The following is a 24,540-nucleotide window of genomic DNA, read 5'->3' on the forward strand; positions in this document are numbered from 1 at the left end:
AATACTGTAGTTAATAAGTTAAGCCTCATATTCGAAAGCATACTGATTGTAAAGGATTATCATTGGCAAAATATTCCACAATTCCTGTGCCATAGGGTAAAAAAAAATGCGAAAGAATATTTTGGCAAATCTATCAAAAGTGACAGGTGACAGAAAAGTAAATTTCATTTTTTTCCTTTTATTTAAAAGTCATAACATAGTATGAAATGTGAAGAATTTTTTTATTATGCCAATAAATTCAAAGGTTTCATTTTGTAACGATTAAATATTCAGGACTTAACAATGTCAATCGTAAGGACATGCCCGGGCCTTTACTGCGGGCGTACAGAGTTCGATGATGGCTCTTGGAGTGAATGTGGTGCATGTCCTAGGGGTTTTCGCACTAATGATACAAGCTACTGCGTTGAATGCACTGATGAACCAACATTATACGATTGGCAATACCTGGGCTTTATGGTTCTTTTGCCTTTAGTTTTACATTGGTTTTTTATCGATATGGTTGCAAGTAGTGATCGGTGAGGCAGTATGCATATCAAATGAATCCTACAAAATTGATTAATGGTTGTAATGTGCTCATTATCATTACAGCAAAAGCTCAATGGCAGCGCAGCATATATGTGCATTTATTGAAATTCTCTCAGGGACACTTGCAGCACTGCTAGTTTTACCACCTACTGGCTCTATAATCCTTCATGTTTGTACACCAAAAGCTTTATCAGATTGGTATACTTTATTGCACAATCCACAACCAGACTATAAGGAGACTCTTCATTGCACACAGGAAGCTGTGTATCCCTTGTAAGTTATAAAAAAATATATAATCATTATTTGAAATAGCAAGGTTATATATCTTTCTATATCATAAGCTGTTAGGGATATGTATGTGTATGGGTTAATGTAATTTCTTTTAAACAGACAAAGATTGATTTACAATCAATGTTTTAATTTATATTTAATTTTTATTAACAGATAACGCCTTAAATAAAACCTTATATTAAAATTTACAATACTAAGGGGTCTATTTAATCTGTATTTAGTCTATTTAAATGATATTTTTATTGTTACTACATTAATACAGGTTTACTGTAATTAGAAAACATTTAAGACAATCACTTGTGCTTATATTGTAGATACACACTAGTGCTCCTGATTTATGCATTTAGTCTTCTGATGACGGTAACAATACGTCCGTTCCTACTGGCCTGGCATAACACAAACTCGGGGAAAAAGGCTATATATTGTGCGCTATACTTTTACCCGATACTCGTACTTATCCATACAGTTGCGGCCGGCTTGATTTGTAAGTAGAAAAACACACAAAAAAACACACAAAAAAATAATTAACACATTTAAATGGTTGTTATGGCAATGTTACTAATGAAATGTGTTTTTTTGCTTACCATAAAAGGTTAAAAATTAAAGCATTTTTCACCGTCTTTTTCAGATTGTGCCTTCCCATACATAGTTATAATAATATCAATGATAACTTCGGCATCGCACTTCTCAATCAAATTTGATCAATCGGCTCCCGCTTTATTGATGTCATCGGTTACAAATGTCAGAAACTTAATCATACTCCTTGGACATTGGTTGATTCATGCGTATGGGATCATATCGCTCACTGGTTTCAAAGAGCTATGGTACTTAACACTTGTACCGACACCAGCTCTGTTCTATATCCTGACCGCTCAGTTTACCGATCCAATGAAGATACATAATGATTGATTCAAAGTGTCCTTGAAAAAGGAGCGGTTGGTAGACATCATCGGGCTGTTATCTCATGGAGGAGGTGGAATGGAGATTGAGTTGGGCGTCATAGATTAGGGTAGGAGATTGTGTCGAGGGAATAATTTTTAATCTGTGCATTTTTAAAAAAGTATATGCATTGAAATTTAATAAACAGACATGCAACAAAACTGTTTTACAAAAATGTCATCCATGTAGATGTAAGGTTAAAAGAATTATGCTGATATTAAAATATAGATGTTATTTATTAAATCATAATTAAATAAATGGTTCTTTGTATTTTAAAATTGATAAAAATCTACTTAGTTAATAAAAATGTACAATTTATATTCTAAGTTCATTTAGTTTCGAAAAAGACATCACTTTTTATCAGCCTCTCGGAGCCCACTGCTGAGCAAAGGCCTCTTCTCACATGGAGAAGGTTAGAGCATTAATCACCAAGCTTGCTCAAGACGGGTTGGCGATTTCAATCTTATAATTTGAAATTATAAGACCAGGTTTCCTCACGATGTTTTCCTTCACCGTCCGTCAGTGGTGTCTAAATACCCTTAGAAAGTACATATGATTCGGAAAAGATAACATTGGTACTTGCCAGGTTTCGAACCTGCGCCCTGACGCATGAGAGGCGGTCCTTAAATCTACAGGCCACCACAACTTCATTCTCTTTTTATACTAAGAATTAACTAAATAATAATAAATAAATATCTTAGCATAAAAATGCAAAATTGAAAACTGAACCTTTTTTCTGATGTCTTAAGAGACAATGCGACAAAGACTAATACCAGATATGAAAAATTTACTTATTTCATTTAGATATTGAGTTTTACTACTGATATTACGAATAGTGGATTATAATATATCAAAAAAATATTCTACTTCCGGCGGTAATACGTCATGTTAGTTAACTGTCTGAAGTCTCGTGACGTAGACGATAGATGGTGCTTTCAATAAAATATTTTCATGATGTAAAATCATCCGATAGAGTACAATTCGTAAATTATTAAAAAACCCTAATCATTCTTAAATAAAGGCATTTTTTCATTTTATATTTACATTTTAAGAAAAGGGTACATAGAGTACATATGGTCATAAGTATTACGTGTAAAAAAGCATCAGTACGAGAATAAGGGCAGAGCTGATTAATAAGAACAGCTTGCTGAGGTCTTTACTTGACTTAAACTACCTTTAGCAAGGTATAATGTATTGCTGGCAACTTATATATGTGTTTGGTTATTTATTGAACTACATTTTTATTCCGTTTCGTAGGCTTATTTTACAGTCGGGTTAGTAATTTTAACCTATCTCGTACTTCATACTAACGCAATCAAAACAAATCTGGTGTTCTACAATTTTTTTAAATTGTTTAATTCGATTCCCAGTCGGGTTTAAACTTTTAAAAACTGTGATTGTACACATTGTATGTGGGTTAAAAACAATTTTTTTGTTGCTTCTCAGTAGTCCAATCGAAAACAATGTAAAAATCCTTAAAAATTTAAACTTAATTTTTGTCTGTCTATTTAAATACAGAGTATTTTCAAGAATGATTTCCTTTTGATTAGGTATAAGACTCAAACGCGTATAATATTATGGACAGTGCTACTTAAGTAACAATGTAATGAATGACTTAAAAAATGTAAGAGAAATAGGTATTTTTGTTATATTTTTCTAATAACTAACTAATTAGCATTATTGAAAGTTAAATGTTTGTAGATACATAGTAAAATAGATTGTGATTATTTTGCAATACTTTTTAAAATTGTCGAGCATATAAGAACAGTTATCTTATACCTAAAATCTGATTATAATTTTTATTAAAATAAATCGATACTATCTTCTGTATAAATACAAATCAGCACTTATCGTTACTTTTTCTATAGAATCAGTTGGATTCCATTTCTCCCACAGGACGTTTTAATAAAGAATACAGACGCAAACAAAACGGTTATTGTAATTACTGTACAAAGAGAACACAGATTAAAGAAATACATAAGCAAAACAAAATGAAAAGGGAGTCGGGTCGTTTAAAGGCGATCTCATTATTAAACGTTTTTCATTTTCGGACCGCGACAAAAACCGCCGTAGCCATTTTTCTTTTTTTTTTTTTGTGTTGGATATCCTTTGTCTAGGTCTACTGACATTCAACCGCAAAACGACAGCTTCCATAAATAATGAAGTATATAATAATATTCAATATAATATGTATAAAGATGTAGATATAATAATTATTTTTTTCCTATCTATCACTATGGGGGCGGAAAAAAATACACATTTTCATCATAATTTGCTCCAGTAAAACATTCATAATATTCAGGCATAAAGTTACAGCAGTGATCAGAACTAACATCTATATATTTTATAAATCTATCAGCTACCTCTGAGCCACGAAAGTACGATTACGATCTGTTCATCACCGCTTTATGAAAGTTACCTTAATCGGAATATTCAGTGGAGATACAAACATTCTCATTATTATTATTTTAAAACCACAAACATGGGAAACAAAATAACTTATTTGTGTGTACACAACCTGCCATTAGATTATAACTATCATAATAGTTATTTTAATAAAACGAGTGACATACCTTTTTTTAGTTAAATCCAAACTGGTCACAGATCTTCCCTTTGTAATTTCATCATCAAACGAAAACATTGAAAATGTACTCGTAATTAATTTTGTCAGACACACACCAGTATAAAACTCACAGCTATAATTTTTCATAATTTGTTAATAAATTCACTAATTATCTAATTAAAACTTATTCACTTGCGCTTAGAAAGACAATAATAACAAAATTTCGAAAAAAATATTTGAACGGTATACCGACAAATTAAAAAGTCCCCTATAAAATTTCATTTGATAGTCAACTCAGTTTCTGTGACGTTTTAAGCGAGTAGGGTTAAGGAAGCAGTGCCTTCCGAGCCCTAACACATGCATAGTTTTTGCACACAGACATGCAAATATTTCCTGCGTACAACACGAGATTTGTAGATCGGCCTTGAGATTATTTGTATGAAATATATGCACCGAGTAGTTGTGCATACGGCCGCTTTGGCTGGGAAGCGGCCGATCGAAAATGTTAGTTTTTAATTTGAAAAATTGCACTTTTAACAGTTTTAGCAAATCGTAAATAAAATGAAATTAAATGTCTGTAAACATTCATATCCCGTGATGTACGATTAAAAGTATGTAAGTAAGAATTAAACTATGTAGTTGTAGTATGGGTTGGGTAAGGAGTGTTTATTTGAATCTATGGTGTGCATGCCACGGTATGTACATTTAAAGGGGGTAACTTGACTATTACTATGTAAGGATTAAGCAGTAGTGTTTCAAAAATCTTATTTGTGGTAACAGCTAGTATGGAATTGCAATAGATTTATTGACATATTAGACTTATTGTTCTTAACTTTAATTCGTGTCTTGAACTTCCAAAGAATACGCCTGTTGCTTTATTTATGTTCCTGTGAATGTGCACTCTTATCATATATTTCATCATTACCAAACTAAATAGTAATAGTAGCCTTACCACAAGTTTTCCATCGTCACACTACGTACGGAGCGTTTCCAGTTTGTCACACATAAATGTTCGCAATTTAGGTTAATGTATGAAAAACTGCGAACGTTAAGTCTTTAGTCTGCGATGGAATTTTGTGGTGAGAGTGCTGGTTAAAGCGTTTTATTGATAACATTTCGTGTTATCGTAAAAACTGTTTATAAACATTGAGATCAAAAACTCGTAAGTCCTGAATTTGGCTACTTCCTCTTAACGTGTACATAAAAAACCTTTATTCGACTTCATACACAGGAATAACATTATTCACCCTATATTCATATCCTACCATTGCTTCATTATTTACGTATCCATACTACCGTACTAGTATTTTCATAGTTTTACATTCGTTAACAAACGCTCAACAAATATTTTGGTTTCCGTCGCTCGTGGCGTAAATGAATGTTCCATTTGTAGGTTGAAGTAGCGAGGAGTGCGGAGTTCTGTCCGGCCTTTGTGTCTACACCTGTTATTAAAACTTTTGCGAACCGAGCGAATTCCCTTTTTATATTTCCCGTTGATTGCGGTATTATTATTCCTGTACAATAAAGAGATCCTTTAATCTACTCGCCGCTGGTATTTGTTCGAATAATTAAACAAAAAATTTTTGTTGAGTAGGTACATAGCCTTAACATTTACATTTTTACAATAGCTGTCTTTAGAAATAATTACTTTTTGTAATTAGTACTTAATTTGAACACCTTGGCGAATAAAAATAGAATATAATACATGCGGTAGCCTTGTTAAGATTATGATTACTTTATCACTGAGTTTTTCTCAGCGTAACAATGTTTTTTTTTAATTGTCCATTGCTACATGGGCACTCAGAACTAGTTATATTCAACCTATTGTGAAAATTAATAAGAATTTCGTGAAAGTAAGATTTATTAAAAACAAATATAATTATTTACCACAGATTTAATTAATGAATTTAATCTTCAATATTCTTATGATCCCGTATGATTTTTGTAACAGATTTCATTATTTTAGTTGTGTGCATGTGGATATTTCACCCAAAACGATTTAGTAGCTTTTCCGTAATCGAGATCAAGTACCTACAGACATACAAACACAAATTTTTGGGTTTTACTAAAATTTATATATTTATAATATAAAGTAGTTAGTAAAGATCTCAAGTTTTGAGTATTAACATTTTTTAGTTTAAATGTTTTCTAATTAATTTAATTTTCACTTTATATTTTTACGTTTGTAAAAAAAAGATATTTCTTTATTTAAAAAAAAACCTGAAACAAATTACCAATAAGTTGAATGTTCAATGATCTAAAAGAGTGCAATGTGACATCGAATATTACGATTTAATTTACACATGTCAAAAATGTATTAAATTAAGATATAAGTGAAGTAAAAATAATCGATAAATAGATCGTTCTGTATCAGCAGTAACAGTGTCAGACAGCGGAAATTGCTTCATCGTCAGAATTCACTAACGAGCTTCAAAAACAACTCACAGACAGACAGACGTGAAAATTCACTTATGATAACAGAGGAATATCATTTATTAAACGTTTGTTGTGTTAATATTTTTTTGTAAATTATGTAAGTGTCTTTAATAAGAACCAAATAAGTCCAACCCGATTCAACACTACATTGTTTTTGCGGTACAAACATTGTTCCCTCCTATACTGTCAATTATTTTTGACAAATAGATTTGACGTTTTGAATTTAATTTGAAATAAATCTATTCAATATCTCTCTCATATTTTTTTACTGTTTCATAAGAAATAAACTCAAATAAATATAAAATAAAAAACAACAAGTAAGAAACGTTGGACTAAACTGCTTAGTGACTTATTTTTTACTGATTTCATTTAAAAATCATTTATGTGAAACATAAAGAATACCAAATCCAACCAAAACATGATTACCTTTTAATGCTTTAAAGGGCTTCGTATAAATTTATTCAGGTTAGATTCCCTCAATATTTACTTTATTTTACCTATAGATTCAATTAGTCAATTAATTTATTTTATATTTCATTATTGTTATATGTAAAATGAGTTTATTTTGTAGTTTTAAATGATTTTTTCTTTGTTTTTTATAATATTATTTACACGTTCTTTATAAACGCAATGCATGGATGGACTTGTTTTAAATATCACTAATTACGTAAAATTTTTTAAAAGTCACGTTATTTAATTTACTACATTATTCATTTATAACAAAAATTTAATTTGTATTATTAGCTTCATATAATTAATTTCATTTACTTTGTTACATTATACAGTTATTGTAACAAATCGGGCCGATTTTTCCATTTCTGACGTGATAGTGTATATTTACCTGTTATAACAGCAAATAATTTTAAGAGACGATTTTTATATCCAGTTAAAAAGAATATATGAAAAAATTATTGGTGAGCGACAATACAGGGAGTTCATTCGTAGGTCGCTTAGAATATAATAAAAAAAATATTGGTGAGCGACATTTTTAAGTAGCCCTAACAATACAGGGAGTTCATTCGTAGGTCGTTTAGAATATAATAAAAAAGATAATTTACAGAGCTGTAGAGAAATTTAATGTGTACTCATTCTGTTATCAAACAGAGAGACATTAATAAGCAATCATATTGTATTGATTTTAAAATTGTACTTCGAAAATAATGTGTTTGTAATCCCCAATTATCGAGTGCTTCCGAAGTACGATGAGTTATTAGAATAGCATTATAAATGAACATTTTGTTGGAGTAAATAATTAAGAATTTATTTTAAGTTCCGAAGAATTCTTTATTCCATAGTGAATAAAGCTAGATTAAACGTCTATGACGTGCTCAGGTTAAAACCGTCAGGTTTTAAACCAATATTACTCCTGTGTTAATCATATTGTTAAGCGGGTTATTTTTATAATAATAATTATTATCAGGTCAACCAGGTCACTTGCTTAAGCCATATGCAGATATAAATTTGCAGGAATTTTGCTTACATAAAACTTAATACATACATATATGTTTAACAGCTAACAATAAAAACAGTGAAGAAAAAAATGTTGACCTTTCTACGTCTCCAATGTACTAAGGCTTTTGTCAAGATCGCTCAAAAACTTAAAGACGTGAACGATAAATGTATTATATTCGCCTACTGCATATTAAATCTAATTCAACTTCTTCTATTATAAATGCAGATAATTAAAACTAACTGTTTTTATAAATCACTCATCCCGCCATTGCTTTTGGTGATTTAAAAAAAAAGCAAGCAAAGCCTAGTACTCATGCGTGACTTGAAGACGACCATAAAATCATAATTTCATGGCCGTTCGTAAACCTTGACAGTGCCAATGTTTATAATTAATTACCAATCGTAATTAATAATTCTTTGAATACATATTAGTTAAATATTACAATGTCATTGCCGTTTTGACAGATGTTTTAAATATGTACGTATGCAGTGGACATTAATTGAAAATACATATTCAAATACTGAAATACTAATTACATACATTTGGTAAATCGTTGTTACAAATGAGGATATATTAGTTAAACAACATGATACACGATGCTGTGAATGAAAATAAATTTTGTTTACTCGACTGGCGTCAGATAATATACTGGTAGTGTTTTAACATATCTAACTCACAGCCATTCAGACTTTGTTATAATTATTGTTAACATTTGTTAATTCTGCATTAAAATTGTTTGCATATTTAGAATTTAGATGAACGTTTATTTTCCTGTTACTTCTCCCACAATATATTTAATTTAATTTTATCCTGGATATCCTTAAAATTTCGTTAATATTAAATTTTAATTACAGTCTGTGACACATTTATACCTTTTATGTCAAAAGTTCCTGCCAGTCGTTTTATTCTTATAACTTTTGACAGCAGTATGAATGAAGCCATAACATAAATAAAAAAAAAAAAAACAATTGACAGCACAACCATTTCTATCATGTCGGCTAGTTTAAAATATATATAGAATGTACATAGTTGACTAGTTCACGAATGAAAAGTTATTGAGCTGTGTCTGACAGCGATGTCACTGGCAGTTTCCCAAGTAAAGTTGTGCTACAATATAATTCACAACTTAACAGGACTTACCTTTGCGGTTCCTTTGATATTTTTAATATTATTTGTTATTAAATTTTCCTGTTAAAAGTATAAAATAATAAACATATCAATCTTGTAACAAATGACAAGTTTTCATGCGATTCCTCACGACATTTATTAATATTTGATTTTCATCGTGATATAGAATTTAGTAAGTTAGTTTAATTATTATCAGACTTTTATTAAATGTTGTTAAAGTTAAACAATTAAATAGAATATATTATATTATAACAAATATTTGGTTTTAGAAAATATTTAATATTACGAAACCTTTTTTAAAAATTTTGATTATGATTGTAAAGCTTTTGTTGCCAGGTTAAAAAATAAAACAAATGAAATGGCGAGCTCTAGCTTAGATTATGTTAAATGAAGACTCACAAAGCGTAACGATGACATAGGTTTAGGAACCAAAAAAATACATAAAATGTTCAAATATAACACTATAATATGAAACTAGAGAATTTATAAGGCACAAAATGATTTATTTGAGAATGAAATAGGTTGGTTATTGGAATATTATATTTGTTTAATGTTTTATTAGCATTTGATGATTGGGGCGGAAGCTTTGTTCCGACGCGACCGTTAAGCATTTGAAGGAATTCGTAGTTCTCGAACAGGAAAATAACTTTACTGTTTATTAATAAAGTTTTATGAAAATTTAATATGTATTTGTGAGACAGTCACAATTTGTAATGATGTATAAATTGTATCAGTGAAATGAAGATTTTTCTTTAATATTATTCGATATTAAATATTATTAATATGTATTGAATAAATTTTAGTCATTACTTTTAACATATTTAAACAAACAGACTTCTTTTTCTTTGAGGTATGTTAGAATTTCAACAATTTTTTATATGTTATTTGTAAAGTAAGATTATTAGGACGGTTATGTACATGAAGTGTTGTATGTTATTTAAAAGTAAATGAACATCGTCGAGGCGTAATCGTATGATAAAATTGTATAACTTGTGCCTACTCCGCTACCTACTCCTACTCCGCTGCCTGCCTACACCGCTTAACCAAGGTCCGGCTGTGTTTACCAGAAGATTCCTGATACCAACCAAGCAATAAGATGTAAGTTTATTCTAACAGCGGGCGATCATGTAGTCGTCAGTATAAGATTAGTTTAGAAGTGTAATTTTTTATCATATGTAACTATCGTAGTTGATTTGACTTGGCGTGAACTAGCTGTGGTGATATAGTTGATTGCAATACTAGTATAAATCGCTTTGTATCTTATATCGTACAGTAAAAGTTAGTACAATTTTTTTTCGATACCCTCGTAGACGTAATCTTTTCCAAATATGATCTTTATATCATTTCTTCAATGGTATCAAGATTAGATACTCGTGCAGCGCTACTTTCAGCAATAAAATTGTAAAGTACCTTTGCTTATTGGATAAGCGGGTATAATATTCGTTTGAAATTGATGTTTTATATATAAGGTATGTAAGGTGTATTTTTTATTTGCATATATTATATAAAATAAAACAATTTTAGAGCTTGTTTTGGCGATTTAATTTTGAGTAGTAATCCTTGGTTAACAATAATATTATATCAATAAAGACAAAGTTATATACAAGTCTCAGTTGTGATAGGAGTATGAGAACTAGCTTTATAGAATGGACAAAAATATATGTACGTAATATGAATTTAATTGCTTTTGATATTTTTTTTCATGTTTCAGTCCTGTTTTTTTTTTTAGGGAAAAACATGACGACTGATCATGTATTTCAATGATGAATTATATAACTCCAGACTATAGAAAAAAAAATAAAGAAATGATAATTTGCAAATTTTTTCTAAAGAGATTTTATTTATTTCTATATCTAACGATTTTGTACTGGGACTAAAGAAGTAATGAAAAATATTATATAGATATTACAGGCCCTGTGAATCTTCGTTCGTGATTTCACAAACGAGATTGCGAATAGATTGGTCCTCTACATTTATCCGATACGTTGCGTCACATAAGAAATTTATTGTCATACATGAAAATAAGAAAAAAATATATGTAGAATATATTCAAAACTTCGTTATATAGAAGTGTTATGTTCATTACATGTCAATGAATTAGAAATTTATTTCATACTTTAAATCTTTTATTTAGTACCGATTGGCGAAATGGGATAAAGATCACATTAAAAGCAGAGGAAATAAAAAGACTTTACATAAAAAAACATACTCCTTCATTAATAATAAACTACCTCAAAGTCCTATATAGTGAATCATATAGATTACAGGGAGACCACTACATACTTCTACTTTTTCTACGTCTACTTCTAAGTTATTCTCTACTATGATAGAGCAATACTATCTTTATGTTTACCCTAATTCTGCTTTCATTGTGAGCATAACATTTGTTGGTTAATTTTCTAAGTACTATCATTTTTTTCACAGTCATAGCTCCCACTTTGTAACTTATGAAATAAAGATTTCATTGAATAAAAATCTTTATTTTAGGACGAATCATGAATGGAATTATAATTAATAAATATCTCGTTTTTGTAATCCTAGTTCAACGTTAGACATGGAATTGAATTCAGTCACGTATGTTATGAGATATTGATACTTAAATGAAACTAGTTCCTGTACTGAGACCTCTTCAGATTAAACGATACGTGCGCAGAGGTTACATTGTATATATTTTGAAATAAATACCACAATTCAAGTCAAGCCTTCAATATGTGTCACTTTTCTTAAATATTTTTCTCAGTAGTTTTCTTAAAAACGGAAAAATAGAATGTAAAAATTATTTATAATTATGTATATTGATTTAGAACCATTTAATGTTTTAGTTAAATAAACGTGGTGCGGGTATGCAATGTCAATATACTACAGAGTAGAATTTTATTAAATCTAAAATATTTGGACTCTGTCTAATACATATACTGTCATCATTAAACGCAAATTTTTAAGTCACGAGTATATACGAGTCGAAACTTCTCAGCATTCGATGGATTCGCGGGTCGGGTGCCGGGTTCGATTCAATATCTCGAAATGTCATCGCTTCTAAAAAGTTTTTATTAAAAAAAAAATGCCGTTTTTATTGTTAGTCGAATAATTACAGCGTTTTTGTATCATTATCTTCAGTTTAATTAGATTTTTTTATCTTGTCTTTTATCATTTTTTAAAATGCTGGTAAGTTTTGGAAATGTCTGGTTTAAAAGGTTACAAGCGATAAAATATAATTGCCTGTAATAAACCGCCGTATACACAGTTCAAATGGTTATTTAGTAAAAACATGTTCGTCCTATAAACAACGATTTCCGTTAAGAACTTTTTCAATTGAGCGTTTATTTAATATCCAATAAAACTTTTTGTTCATTTATAAATGTTCCAGCGAATCATGAATGTTTAGTAACGTTATTTCAGCGTCATATCTGTTTATAGATTCAACGAGTATATAATTGAATATTATTCGTTCTTTTTTTCTCCACTCAAGATTAGTATCCGTCCAACAAATTCCAGTGCGAATGAAGATATAGCATAAAAAAAATGAATTTTATAATTACAATATATATTTATATATTTATAAATATATTATGTATGTCGGAGTAGCGTCCAAGCCATGGTTTTACTGTCGACATAACTGACGTCATCAATGACTTTATTTTTGAATGTCATCAGGATCTCAGACTCTTGAAGGTAATTTCGTAGACGGTTTGATGAAACCCTTAGGCTACAGTTACACATGCTTTAAATAAGCATGCTAAAAAGCATGCAAGCTCAATACAAGCATACCTGGGAGCCGTTTACATTTGCGGGCAATAAGCACGCTCCTGAATAAGCATGTTTGAAGCAAACGTTAACATTCAAGGATGGATCTTCGGATGGATGGATGGATGGATGTTACGGTAAAAATTAACAAATTTGGGCGTCTTTTCATCGCCCCAGCGAGACATTTTGTTTGAAGTTTTGTACGCTTATCTGTTGCAAATGACTAATCGAAACTAGCATGCCTAATAAATAATAAGCAAACGTGTTTAGACATGCTTCAACCACGCCCCCTTACACCCGCGGCGCAAGTAGCATGCTGAAAAATCGAACGCCTGTCGATTTTAAAGCATGCTCCAAATAAGCATGCTTATTTTAAGCAACACTTGGACACACATGCTAGTAAACAGCACGTGCTCAATTAAAGCATGCTTTTCGTGCTTGGAATAAGCATTTGTAACTGTAGTCTTACTTCGAATAGGTCCGATCTCTACAACGGCTCGAGCGAGATCACCTGTAATCCTACACTCGCCTCTATTTATACCAACATTGTTGTGACTACACTTGCACAGATGGCGACACACACATAGTAATGTAACTGACACCCGATAATTTCAACTACCCTCAATTATTAGTTATTCAAATAATAAAAATTGCGCCGATATATATGTTATGCATCGCCACTCGTATATAATAGTATGGAATTTACTCGCATTAACTATTGCAGGTCGAATATATTGCTGGCAACATTATTCATCTAAACATTTATGTATGTTATATAGTTATTCTCTCGTTCCAATACGAATATAATAGTTTTGATGTTTACACAAAAGCCACGCTTTCTAGGACTGCTATAAACTTTTTTGCTTTATTATAATAAATAAAACAGATTATTGTGAAAAAAACGTTATATTTATTTATTAAATATAAGTTGAAACTAGGCCATCAAGTGATTTTTAATAATACGGACAAGTTCTAATAGATTTAGTGATAGTCAGTTGACTAATGTTTCTAGGTTTGTTTATTTAAGAACTCTGACTGTTAAACGAATAATAGTATGTGTAAAGAAATCGAGAACGATGTTGAATTTATATTAAAATTTTATCTTAGCGAGTGAGCGGAGCAGAAACCGCTTTCAAATTGAACCTTAATACATTTCTACTAAAGACCAAGTTTAAACGTACATTTTACTCAGTAGAAATACAATTTTCCAAAAATAGGTAACGTCCCTGCTCTATTGGATGAGAAAATTATGTGTTGAAAATATATTTTAAAATTTAAACTAATTTATAAAATCCCTTTTCCATTTGTCAGAACTATAATAACTTTTATAAAATGAATGACGTTTTGCATATATATTCCCATTTTGATATTATATTTTTACATTAAAAACGACATTTTGGTTATTTTACAGGAACCATGATCACTTGGTTGCAACAACTGTATGTACCCGTCTTCACGAGTGAGGATTTGTGGTTTGTCAAATTGGACTTAATCGTTAGATGACAAATAACAAGACTAACTGACGGACGCTTTCATCACATTTGCCTGTGACCACGGTTGCTTTTAACGAAGTGGCGGGAAAATTTTGAATTGAGATTACAAATTTTTCGAAAATAAAATGAGTGTTCGAGAAAATCTAAGATATTACATTATAGTATCCATAATATTATTATTATTCTTGTCACTAGATGAAATACTACCCTATATACACTACTTTCTAAGGGTCTTGAGAATTGTGAAATTTTGAGAACAGCTCAAAGAAGAGCAGAGTAATGAAATATAGTCGGGTCAATTAAGTATAGATATAGAATAAGGCCCACGTCTAGGCTCTTGGGATGTAACATTATAAGTACATTTTCAGAGGGTTCCTTACAATTCGATTTTTATTATTTAAAAGATACTCTTTTCCATTGCTTGTGTGTCCTGGAACCAAACTTAAGGGTAGGAGGCATTGTTCATTACGACTTTTACGTTACGAGCTAGTTTAGTGACCGCATTATGAAAGTTATTGAAAAATTGTTCCAGCTCCGTCACCTAACTCGTTTTGGTTACTGAATGGACAATCTCATATCACTATACATTCTAGGTTTAAATTAGGATATGAATTTTTATTACCAAAACATATTGGAGATGTGTATATTACATACGTTTCGTCTAGAATATAGTGTTTCGGTTTTTATTTCTCTTCAAGTATCATGTTAATGTATGTTCCGCACTGTACTATTATTACACTATTCATTTGAGGCCACAACTGTGAACATTGTAAATAATTTTTTTTCACTTATAGCGAAAGAATCACAGGATTATACAACGTGTGCGTTCGGAACAAAATGTCAAACTGTAATTAAAATGTCTTTCGCTTTGGTCGACGGTAGAACAATTTAGGTTGGCGTATTAATATTAAAACTTATAGCAAAAAAGATTACAATACAGCTTACTTCATCGTAATACATATTCCTCACATTATAGTCCTTGGACTAGTCATAGGACTATAATGTGATAATATGACGTTCAGTCAAAAAAAATCTAAAAATTTAATAGAGAATAACCATATTAAAATACAAACTTTTGTATTTCAATATTTTCATCGAGTTGGCAAAAAAAATTAGTTTTGTAATGTAAAGTATTAAAAAAAATTTAGTTTTTTTTTTATCTCAATAACCTGTGATTTATTTGTTTCCCTATAATATATTAATATCTTTTTATTTTGAACGTTTTCATTAAGAAAAGGAAACCTGGAAGTACTGTTTAATTTATAAACAATGGGTTTATGCTATGTATAGGTGTGGGGTTATTCTTCAATTATGTTATTTTAAATTTTAATTGCTCTATATTTTCTATAGAAAAAAAATTATTTAAATTTTATTCAATGTAGGAGCCGGAAGCGTTAAACCTTCTTACTCTTCAACAGGTCCATTATTATTACATTAATCATTCAAAAACAAATAATAGATTCTCTAGATAGTATAATTTAAATATTGATTAAGTATTAAACATAATAGTTTATGTGGACCCTTTAAAGAAACTATGCCAGAGGCCATACATAAATATTTTAAAACACTCGAAGAAATTGCATAAATTTTCTCACTATTTTATGTGCATATTTCATCAATGTTTCCCAAAACCTTACTAGGCTATATCAATGATTTTACTTTGAGATATTCATTTAATTTAATGACGTATTTATGGTAGTGATAGTATGGTAATAATTGAATTTTTGGGCTTGTGATATAAACATAGCATGTAAATATAAAATGCCGTGCAGTGCCGGCTGAGAATAGCGCTGCCCCCTCTCTTTCCGTGGGTGCCATAGAAAGCGACTAAGGGATATATTTACCAGAAAGATGGGCACCAACATGTTCCTGGAACAGGTCATCTATACTTCGCTCGCCAACCTGTCTGGCAAGCGTGATGAGAATTGGCAATTCCCCCTTATGATGACCAAGTGCACGCGGGTTCACGGTGGATGCACGCCGCTTCCAATCGAAGCTCTTGGAAGTCGATGAGGGGAGGCCTATGTCCAGCAGTGGAGCTCACATGACTGAAATGATGATGATGACGATGTAAATATTATACATATAAGTGATGACACATATTTTTTACTTTTCAATGTATAAAGTAATGAAATTGCGTCTTAGTCAACTTTAGATTAATAAAGTTATTGAGTTTTTTTTAAAGTCACTAAAAAATTTAAAACATTCATCAGGCATTCTTATTTTTCTACATCAGGCATATAGACAGATTTCAAAAAAGACAAATTTATCCTTTAAGCAAGTATGGGAGGTCGCTTGAGATTCCGTCCGGAATTCATTAATATGGTTTTTGAGTACGCCAAAACTTTAAAATCCTTTTTCATACATTCCTATCAACTTTGTAGACCAAGGTATTGTTTTGTTATGTTAGTTAACTTTTCAAATAGAGGTAAAGTATTAGTGAGTACTCCTCAAAAAACGGCCTTTCCATATAGTATCCAGAATTATCTTTTTTTTCAGGGATTCCGTAACCTTTTTTTGGTTTTTGTCATATGTCTATACTTTTTATATTTATATATTTACATTTTTATCTTCTTTTTTCATCTATTTTATATTTGTCACTTTTGATAAAGATTTTATATGACAGTTTTGAATTATTTTGTAATTTTTGAGAATATATTGCATTTGCACTTTAAGCTCTGTTAAAAAAGAAAACGGTGCGGAGTCTATACAAAAATGGATTCCGTAAGATGCGAGAAATATAAGGTTTACCAACCAGAGCTTCCAAGTAAGAAATTTCCTTCTGACGAAGATGTTAGTATTCACAATATCAAGGTACTTCGTGGCGATTCTGGAGACCAGAATAAATCCACATTTTTTGAAGAAGAAATAAAAAGAAAATCGGTTCCTGATTTAGAAGTTATAGAGGAAGACCAGGAAGAGCTGGGAAAAAAGATAGCTTTTGGAGTATTTAGAGATGGCGTACGACGAATAGATATTGTATTGGTCTTGAAGGACGATGTTAAGGCACTTATTAACAAAATACAATTAGATTTTATCGTCAATATTCTTAAAGTGGGTTTGGAAGTGGAACTAGAACCCGGTGTATCAAAAAGACACAAAAATCTCACATTTGTTAAAATTCATGCACCCCTACATGTTTTAGAAAAATATGGAATGTATTTTGGGACGAAACGGAACTTTGCTGATACCAGATATGAATACATAGGGAGAAACGAAAAAAACAAAGAGAGGCAATGTTTAAAATTAATGCGCGATGGCTTCCTAAATGGTTATTCAAACTATGAGCGAGGTATAATTGTTTATAAGATCTTATTACATTTGCCCTTCAGTAATTATGAGGACGACTATGGCGTTGAACGCCTATTACATAAATATATTGTTGCTGATATTTATGCTCTTCACGATGGACCAACTTATTTAACATCGGAAAAAACAATCGCGGATATAAATGGGAAGAAGATATTAAATGACTTTTGGATTGGGAATCTTAATATTTTCCAGCAGCAACCAATTCACCTTATACATGAGTACTTCGGGCCCACGGTAGCCTTTTATTTTTCCTTTTACGAATGCTTTAACAAAGCTTTACAATTAGCTGCCCTTGCTAGTGTCGCCGATATTACATTTGGGTACTTAAATTTGTCATCACATGAAAAACCCATAGAGAAAGTTATGTGTGAATCAAGAGGACAAATATGCCAATCTTGTACAAATAATGTCACCTGCCCAGCAAGACCTGCTAAGGAATATTGTTTCCCAGTGAAAATTCATCTTATTTTAGATCACATGTACGTACCATTGTTTTCAATATTCTTAATTCTCGGTGCCTTTGTATTTATTAGAATTTGGAAACGGAAAGAGTATTATTTAAAATGGATGTGGGAAGTTGGTAAGCGTGATTCGTATTATAAAAAAGCTGTTCGTCCATTATATTTCAGTGGCCTCACAAAAACAGACAATTTCTTGAAAAAATATATCGGATCCTTAGTTTCATTATTTTTTCGTAATTTTGTATCAAAAATAATAATCATATTATATTGGTATTGCACATTACCAGTTATGATAAACACATTTGGACTGTATGATAAATTTTGTACATATTTAATTAAAAACAAGATATATAAAGAGAAAGAAAAGTACAGAGATTATGTACTGTTGTCAATTTTTTATACATTTTATATTATATTTAACACTGTTTTAGAGAAGGCGTATAATTTCGTTGCTAATTTCATAGTCAAATATGAAAATTACAACACCTATGAGAAGCACTGGGAGTCGTTGATTATAAAAAAAATTGGCTTTAAATTAGTGATGCACTACTTATTTCTTGCTTATTTTGCCTGGATCTATGGCCATTATATGTTTTATGGATTTACACAGTTTACATACAGATACCTCACGACTAATATAGACGACATGTTAAAAACTCTATATGGCTATAATGTACACTTTGTATACAATATCTTTACGTTCTGCTTTCCATATTCATGTGTAATTGAAGTTGGAACTCTACTTGCTACTCTAATTTTAATAACCGAAGTTGTTTATAAAATAATCCAATATATTTTTGACTTGATATCTATTTGTTATTCTAAATGGATACAAAGCAGATCTGATATTCCATTCTGGGAAAAAGAGTACATGCTGAGATCAATCTCTTATGAAGATATGTTTATGAAGTACATGGGATTCGCAAGTCAGTTCGCGATGGTGCTTTGGTTTGTCATAGCATTCCCATTAGCTCCGTTAGTTATTTATTTAATCAATATTATTGATATTAAACTCCAGGCTCGGAAGTTCCTTCAGATTTCGAGACGGCCACTTTTTTTAAAAACACCAGTAATTGGGTGGAGCAAAGTTTTTTACTTCATCGCATCTTTTTCTGTGATAACTAACGCTATTAACATAGCTATGATAACTCGGACAGGAACTCGTTATGTTATGACCAAATACCGCAAAAAACCTGAAGAATTATTTAATTATGTTAATTACGATAAAAATCCAAAGTTAAAGTGTTATGCCCCAGATATGAGAACGCCGCATGGGACGAAGGGCAACAAACCAAATACACCGTACATGTTTAGTATAGATTATTTATTGCTTCTCATGTATAGATATTATTTCGTTATGTTATTCGTGCCCGCGGTAACCAGCGTCATTTTTTTGATCCTATACATCTTTCCTAAACAACGAGAAGTAAAAGTAGCTAGAAATATTGAACAGAAAATAAGACAGCTTTACAAACACTACGAATATAAAAATGCTAATTAGGAATTTCTACCACAGTCTAATAAAGATGTTCTTACTTTTTATAAAACCGTTATTCTTGTTGCACTCAATTGTGTCGTTTTATTTTGTAGAGGAATATATTGTACGTGAGACGTTGTTTTTATTTTATTACCTGTTTCCACAAATAAATATTTAACAAGAGCAGCAAAACGCAAAGAGCGAACTTGTTAACAACAAGTAACAATAATTTTATATCCTATTCCATTCTAATATTGCTTATAAATTGATATAAGGAGTTGGATTTTATGTTCCATTTTATAACAGGGAATGATGCTATGGTTGAATTCAATGCCGTAGAATACTTACTGACAAAAAAACTATTATCATATCTAAGGTAGTTAATAATTTTAAAGTAAATTTAGTAATGTAAAGAAAGTAGAACAGTCGATATAATTTTAAGAAACCTCCGTCTATTATGAGGCTTAAAAAAATAAAATGGTGGGTTGTGTCCCTCGCCGTGAAAGAAGTGAGGCTTCGTAACGTGGAAGAGATAATAGATTTTATGTTCACCAAATCAAACTAAAAAAATAATGAACATTATAAATAATATAGAACAACAGATTCTGGGTGAGCTTGTAAATATATTACATATGATAGTTGCAAAATTTGTCCAGGGCTTGGAGACTAAGACGAGTGGTTTTTTGTAATAAAGAAGTAATTTAGTACCTTAGTTTACCAAACAACACACCAATGACACTTTTAATATTGGTAGACTTCTGTAACAGATAACATTTTTTATGCACGATTATTTTGCACCAACATGTTAATTGACAGAGTTATATACATGTTGATGTCCTTATATGATTTGTTTCATTATTACGTATCTATTTACTTTGTTAAGTTTAAAAACGAAAAATAATATTAATATATGATTTTTCATATATTCAATCATTCTAGTCCGTTGCTATTACTAAAAAGATTCGTTCTGTTTGTCTGTTATTTGTTAAGTTCGTTAGTGAATTCTGACGAAGCAATTTCCTCTATCTAAAACAGTTATTTGTGACACAGGACGATCAATATGATGTCGAAAAATATTTCTACGTATTTTTAAATCAATTTGGCTTTCAATCAAAACAATAGTTATGTTAACAATTTTTCGGAATTGCCTTTATTTGGAAGATACCTCTTGTTTATCATAAATTGCATATTTTATTAAAATTTTTAGTACCTTCGATAAAAAAAAACAAAGTTAATTTAGAAATTTTCACCTCAACACTCTAACAACTGTCACGTGACTGACATGACGTCACGAACCGCATAACATTTGTCGTGATCATAGAGTATAGTAATACATTATATATTAGTGATTGCGCGGTGTACCTATTACGTTAAGTTTATGTATATACTTATTTTAACTTGATACAAAGTTTTACGAATCCTGTGCAGTGTTCATGTGTATAATGATTACATAAAATTTTTTATTCATTAAAAGATAAGTAAATCAGGAGAAAGTGGTTAAGACTTGCTAGCAGAGATGTAGAAGCATTAACAATAACATTATTTTCGTTTACAATAACAGTGGCTGTGTCTGGCTTAGAGCGAACTTTGTGTTCAGGGCATACACGATATTTAGTAGTTCACATATTTAGATGTCTTATTAATTGGACGTATCCAAACCCACAACATCATCAGCACTATAAGATTCTCTCGCAACTCTGACATAACCAGCCAAACCAGCTGTTACCAAGTTATTGTTTAACGCACATAACCTAATTTTTAAAGTTCTAAACAAGATAATAAAAATTTTACATATATATAATAGGACAAAATATATATCAATTTGCATATTTACTCGACTGTAACTAATGCATTTGTAGATAGATAAAAAGTATTAAACTTAAAACTGTACTCAGAAAGATGTTTTCATGTTCTTGAATTCTGAATCATAAAAGTCTTTGTTTTTTCCAAAAAACTTTACAACTTAAGAATTTATGTTTGGTATGTTAGAAATACTCCTTTGGGGATCCACTTTCTATCATTGTATTAATAATATGTAATTCACAGATTAAGTTGTCGCTAATATCGTAAAAAATATTAGAAAATGAACAAGTAATTGGAGTAAACAGTCTTTGACAACTTGTTTTGCTGTTAGTAACGAAATAACCTCTTTTTTTTATAATATGGCCTTCGTCCGTGCAAAGACGTGCACAGTATATTCTGCCAGTGACGTGTAAGATGGAGGAGACACGATCCGGGATTAACTTTTGAAAGAAATAAAATTTAACAGTCTCGACTGAAGTCACAATTAAGAACTACATATGTTGGTAGAACTAAAACAACAAAAATTCAATTAAATGCAAACATAGGAGATATATACTGTATGAACTAACTTCTTATTGGTGTTCGCAGTCACGAGACAACAGATTAATTTAGATTGTCATTATTGTTAATATCCCTTTGAAATTTATAGAATATATGCATCTTTTATAAGAAACTAGGTACCAGCCCCGGCTTCGCACGGGCTCTTTACAATAAGTATACAATAGCCTATTTAATTTTGAGAATTATTAAACTTATATTATGATAATTTTCAAATGGTGCGCCCGAATTAAATGATTTAAAAAGTAAAATACAGATGATGGCTTGAAAACGAAGTAATTTATTTTGATAAGACTTAATACCGTAATTATGTAAATAGCTTTCCAATAAACGCTTTAGGAATGCCAATTTTTAAAAGTTGTAAAATGGATATAGTATGTTCTGCTTAAGGTATAGACATATGCCACCACTGACTTTTCAGTAGACCTATGTAAGATGTACAATTCCACCATATATTATTTTGTTATATCTCAAAGACTTTAGGCAGCGTTTTTGTTAAAAGCTCTTCAACGGTTCATGTTTTCCCGACATCTTCAACAAATATCGTTAATGTACACGCAAGTAAATACAAAAACTTACCAAATTATATACTAAAACCTTCCTCGAGAATCACGCTATCGAGTGGTAAAACTGTTCGATAATCGGTGCAGTAATTTTTCCGTTTATCGCGAACACACACACAGATAGACGCGGCGATGGACTTTGTTTTATAATATGTATTGACTGCGATCAGAATATAAAACAATATTTATATCGAAAAATATTTTAAATGTCAAGATTATACAATAAACATATAAATGATTTGTACATTATTTGTTACTAGTGATTTTGTTCATGATCTGTGAACATTACGAATGCCTATGTAATGTGTATGTATGAACTTATTTATTTAAAAGATTAGTGTTAGTAGTGAGTTCCATACTAATTCAAGTGAAGTTATTATAGTGTGACAACTAATCTATCCTCTTGCAAACGTCTACTATTTTTTGTGTTTACTTTGTCCATAATATGAGCAAAGTTTGAAAATTGAGTAAACAAACACTTTTTAATAATACAATCAATAGTTGTTAATTGCAGATCAATGTTTTTTAGTTCGAGGAATATATTATTATTTTATTATAATATATATTTTTTGGAATTTTTATATAGTTTCTATAAGGACTGCATATTTTAAATATTTGATGTATACGTTGTTGGGTGAACCACAAAATATTCTTTTACAAATAACATAAAATTAAAACACCACAGTGTATTTTTTTTATACTTCTACTTTTATAAAACGCGTCAAATATTAAGTAAGGCAGTTATGATTCTGTAAAAATATAACTAACTAAGTAAAAGACATTACTAACTACAATACTAGTAAAATAGAGAACAAAATATTTTCCAGCCACATGTATTTCAAGAGCAAGGAAAATTGTATACCCAATTTTGTACGACTTTTCAACAAAGTTTACGATCGCAAGTCCCCTGCTAGCTTGGAGTAAAATCGCAATTTTATATGTTACAATCTAGAGTGCAAGAGTTGTATATAAATAAAATAAAATAATAATGATTAATTGTTGATACACTGCTTATAAGATCCCATATCCTTAAATATAATAAAAGGAAAGGAAAGAAAATTAAGGAAAGATAAAAAAGGGACAAATGCACGTCAGACATGCAATCCGATGATTTCTAAACAAAAACTAGAATAAGGTAGAAACGTTGGCCATTCAGTTGTAGTAATTCCATTAAACTATTACAAAATTACATTAATTCCAAATTATTACAAAACTGATTTACCGAACATAAGTGAAACTTTCTTTAGGTGATTTTTAACACTTTGAAGTTAACAATTTATCTTAATCAATAAAAACCTAGCCTCTTTTCTGTCATCCGTAAATGTGTCATTAATGAAGTGTCACTCAATATATATTTTTTTAAATAAATGCAACATTAGATTTAATATGCGACTAAAAATACTTTAGACAACGGCAGCCTGCTAAGGGTTAAATGTGATAGTTTTGTTTAAATTCATTATAAAAATAAATATCTAAAAAACTGAAGGAAGACTGAGATATATGAAAAATTATACACATCGGGCAAATACTTTTGCGTTTTTGTTTATTTTTGAAGCTAATTAACATTCTACGATACTTTAATTATAAAACATTTTTAAACTTGGAGTGCTTAGAATAATGTAAGTTACTTTAAAAAACTTCGTTGTGATTGTACACATTAAGACACGCCAATGTAAATGCAATTAAAAAGTATTTTTTATTGACTGACAGATCTTTTGGGTCGGATGTGAATCAACAATAGAATTGAGAAGTTTTATATTTGCTTAAAATGACGTATTAGATGATATCCTTGAT

General features: G+C 30.4%; 2 protein-coding genes across 2 annotated transcripts; both read left to right on the top strand.

The window, feature by feature from the left end:
• The first annotated feature begins 164 nt into the window (after positions 1–164).
• LOC116772968 (JNK1/MAPK8-associated membrane protein) lies at positions 165–2,013 on the top strand. The gene is made up of 4 exons (XM_032665305.2): positions 165–515; positions 589–798; positions 1,131–1,300; positions 1,445–2,013. Exons 1-4 carry the CDS (start codon positions 283–285, stop codon positions 1,723–1,725), a joined length of 894 nt encoding a protein of 297 aa, XP_032521196.1. The 5' UTR covers positions 165–282; the 3' UTR covers positions 1,726–2,013.
• A 15,130-nt stretch (positions 2,014–17,143) lies between these two features.
• Positions 17,144–19,952, top strand: LOC116773282 (anoctamin-5-like). The gene has a single exon (XM_032665706.2). The coding sequence runs from the start codon at positions 17,288–17,290 to the stop codon at positions 19,844–19,846; it is 2,559 nt and encodes an 852-aa protein (XP_032521597.2). The 5' UTR covers positions 17,144–17,287; the 3' UTR covers positions 19,847–19,952.
• The last annotated feature ends 4,588 nt before the right edge of the window (positions 19,953–24,540 follow it).

This window comes from Danaus plexippus (assembly GCF_018135715.1).
Source record: "Danaus plexippus chromosome 18 unlocalized genomic scaffold, MEX_DaPlex mxdp_20, whole genome shotgun sequence".
In the NCBI taxonomy this organism is placed as follows: domain Eukaryota; kingdom Metazoa; phylum Arthropoda; class Insecta; order Lepidoptera; family Nymphalidae; genus Danaus; species Danaus plexippus.

Coding starts and splice junctions, on each gene's coding strand:
- LOC116773282 (XM_032665706.2), top strand. CDS start 17,288: ATGGATTCCGTAAGATGCGAGAAATATAAGGTTTACCAACCAGAGCTT.
- LOC116772968 (XM_032665305.2), top strand. CDS start 283: ATGTCAATCGTAAGGACATGCCCGGGCCTTTACTGCGGGCGTACAGAG. Junction 516..588: donor ATGGTTGCAAGTAGTGATCG/GTGAGGCAGTAT, acceptor TTATCATTACAG/CAAAAGCTCAATGGCAGCGC. Junction 1,301..1,444: donor AGTTGCGGCCGGCTTGATTT/GTAAGTAGAAAA, acceptor CGTCTTTTTCAG/ATTGTGCCTTCCCATACATA.